At 42.4% G+C, this 2,092-nt stretch overlaps 1 protein-coding gene across 2 annotated transcripts in view; it reads left to right on the plus strand.

Moving 5' to 3' along the window:
- Positions 1 to 2,092, plus strand: part of USP2 (ubiquitin specific peptidase 2) — a 64,407-nt gene that overhangs the window by 52,874 nt on the left and 9,441 nt on the right. For both annotated transcript variants that reach the window (XM_018569110.1, XM_018569111.1), the window contains one exon: positions 1,700 to 1,764. In XM_018569110.1, coding sequence (XP_018424612.1) covers positions 1,700 to 1,764 — 65 coding nt within the window. The remainder of the gene's footprint in view (positions 1 to 1,699; positions 1,765 to 2,092) is intronic.

Consider the following 2,092-nt stretch of genomic DNA (forward strand, 5'->3'; position numbering starts at 1 on the left):
ATATATATATAAGTTCTAAGTCTATTATAACTCTCTATAACTATCTATAACTCTCTATCTATCTGCTGACTGTAACTAACTATACTAGAACCCTCTCTATCTCCTACAGCACACTACATGGGGCCGCGGTGTCAGCAGCCTTATATAGTGTGCTGCAGGGACTTAGCTGTGAGACATGATTGGGCAGAGTCATCGTGACTCTGCCCAATCATGGCTCTACATTTGTACTGAGCCCTGATTGGCACAGTATTGCACCTGACCTGCGGTCAGGTGCAGGACTGTAGCCAATTACCGTTTTCGGATGGCACAGTGCATTGTGGGATGTGCCGGGGTCGAACAGACCGCGGACATCCCATAATGTTCGGCGTTCGGCGAACGCTAGAACATGCAATGTTCGAGTCGAACCTATGGTCGACTCGAACATGCAGCCCATCCTTATTCCCCATGTACGCCTGTGCACTACAGACTCATCCACAGAGAGAGTATCATCTTTATTAGCCTCATAAGGCTGAATTCACAAAAGTTATAACAATCGTTATTTGCCATAACACACATTATTTTCAAGAATGAGAAACATTGAGAGAAGAAAATAAAAGTCACATGGCCTAAAAGTAATGATTGCTATGGCAAATAGATAGGTTATAGCTTAGTGAATTTAGCCTTAGTCATCTTAGAACTCTGTAAACATTTTATAGCTCTATTGTCAGCTCTAGTGAGACCAAACCAATAATTTCTCATACTACACAATAAAGGCTTTTGTTTTTTATTGTGTAATACAATGCTATAGGTACTGGGGCTTTACAGTGTAAATACGTTGATCCATTATGACAGGATTTGTTATTTGAGGTTTAGAATAGGTCTAGTATTGCTTTATTATAGAACTTCAAGGGCATGAATGCTGTTGCAATTATTTTACCCTCCTTGTCACAGAAGGTTCACTCCAAAGTACAACCGCAGAGTGTCAGGTTTCTACCAGAGCCACTGGGGGTGCGGATGTTATTCTGCTACAGCCCAGGGCACAAGTCATTTAGGGTCCAGCAGTGATAGCTGACAAGCGGGGCATGGTATTAGATCAAGAGGCAGACATGCTGTCATGCAGGCAGGGGGTTAAGGCAGGCAGCAGACAAATGCATGGTCGAACAGGCAAGGGGTTGAGGCAAGCATTTGACAGAAGCATAATTCCAAAGTACAGGAGGATTGTAGGAAGAAAACAGAAACCCAGTAGTAAGAGAGACAAGAGACAAACAGAACCTGTTGATCAGGAACTGGCTGGAGGTGACTAACAAGGCTCAGATGTGCAGGCTACAGAGTGGCAGTGCTGCAGAGCCAGACACAGTTCATAGATGATGAGTGCAGAGCAACTACAGCAACTCAAAATCTCCAAAAAACACCCTAGCAATACATGATCTGTTACCCAAGCACTGCTTTGGGTTAGTCATTACATATACTAACTGTAAAGGGCATATACCCCATGTTAACATGGCTTGGATTGCAGACTGCATCATAGATGCATCAGTGGTCAGTGTGGTCTGTGTTCCTGTAATCATCATCAGGGATGGATTTCCAGCACCAGAGCTTAAAGGAACCCAAGCTTTAGCACTCAAAGCAACCACATTTTTTAGAAAGGGAGAGAGAGAGAGAGATTGAAATTGTTTGTACCTCTTTATTTTTATTTCATAAAGACTTTCCATTTTTTCAGTGACTCACAGAAAGGCAGGCAAATGTGGAAGAGATATTTGGACAGAGAAGACAGCAGGATTGTGGGTAAGTAGAGTGAAATATTTTACATTAATTTTGTATCAAATATGCTGGATATTATCCCTCATAAAAAATTTAGCATAAGCCAGTCATGTTCCAGCAATATACTGTAGAGGTTCAGGGGTGTGTGTTTATTGTAAATGTATGTACATGGCATTTTTCAGATAACGAACATGTTGACACCAAAAATGGTATCTCAAAAAAACATGAATGCCTTCCAAGAGCTCTCTGCAGAGATCCAAAACACCCCCTGCAGAGTCACGGCTAGCTCTCCAATCAGAAGATAGCATAAACTTTGCTGATTGGAGAGCACTAGCTGTGGACAGGCTGGGGG

Source organism: Nanorana parkeri, unplaced genomic scaffold (genome assembly GCF_000935625.1).
Source record: "Nanorana parkeri isolate BGI_ZX_2015 unplaced genomic scaffold, ASM93562v1 scaffold1289, whole genome shotgun sequence".
In the NCBI taxonomy this organism is placed as follows: Eukaryota; Metazoa; Chordata; class Amphibia; order Anura; family Dicroglossidae; genus Nanorana; species Nanorana parkeri.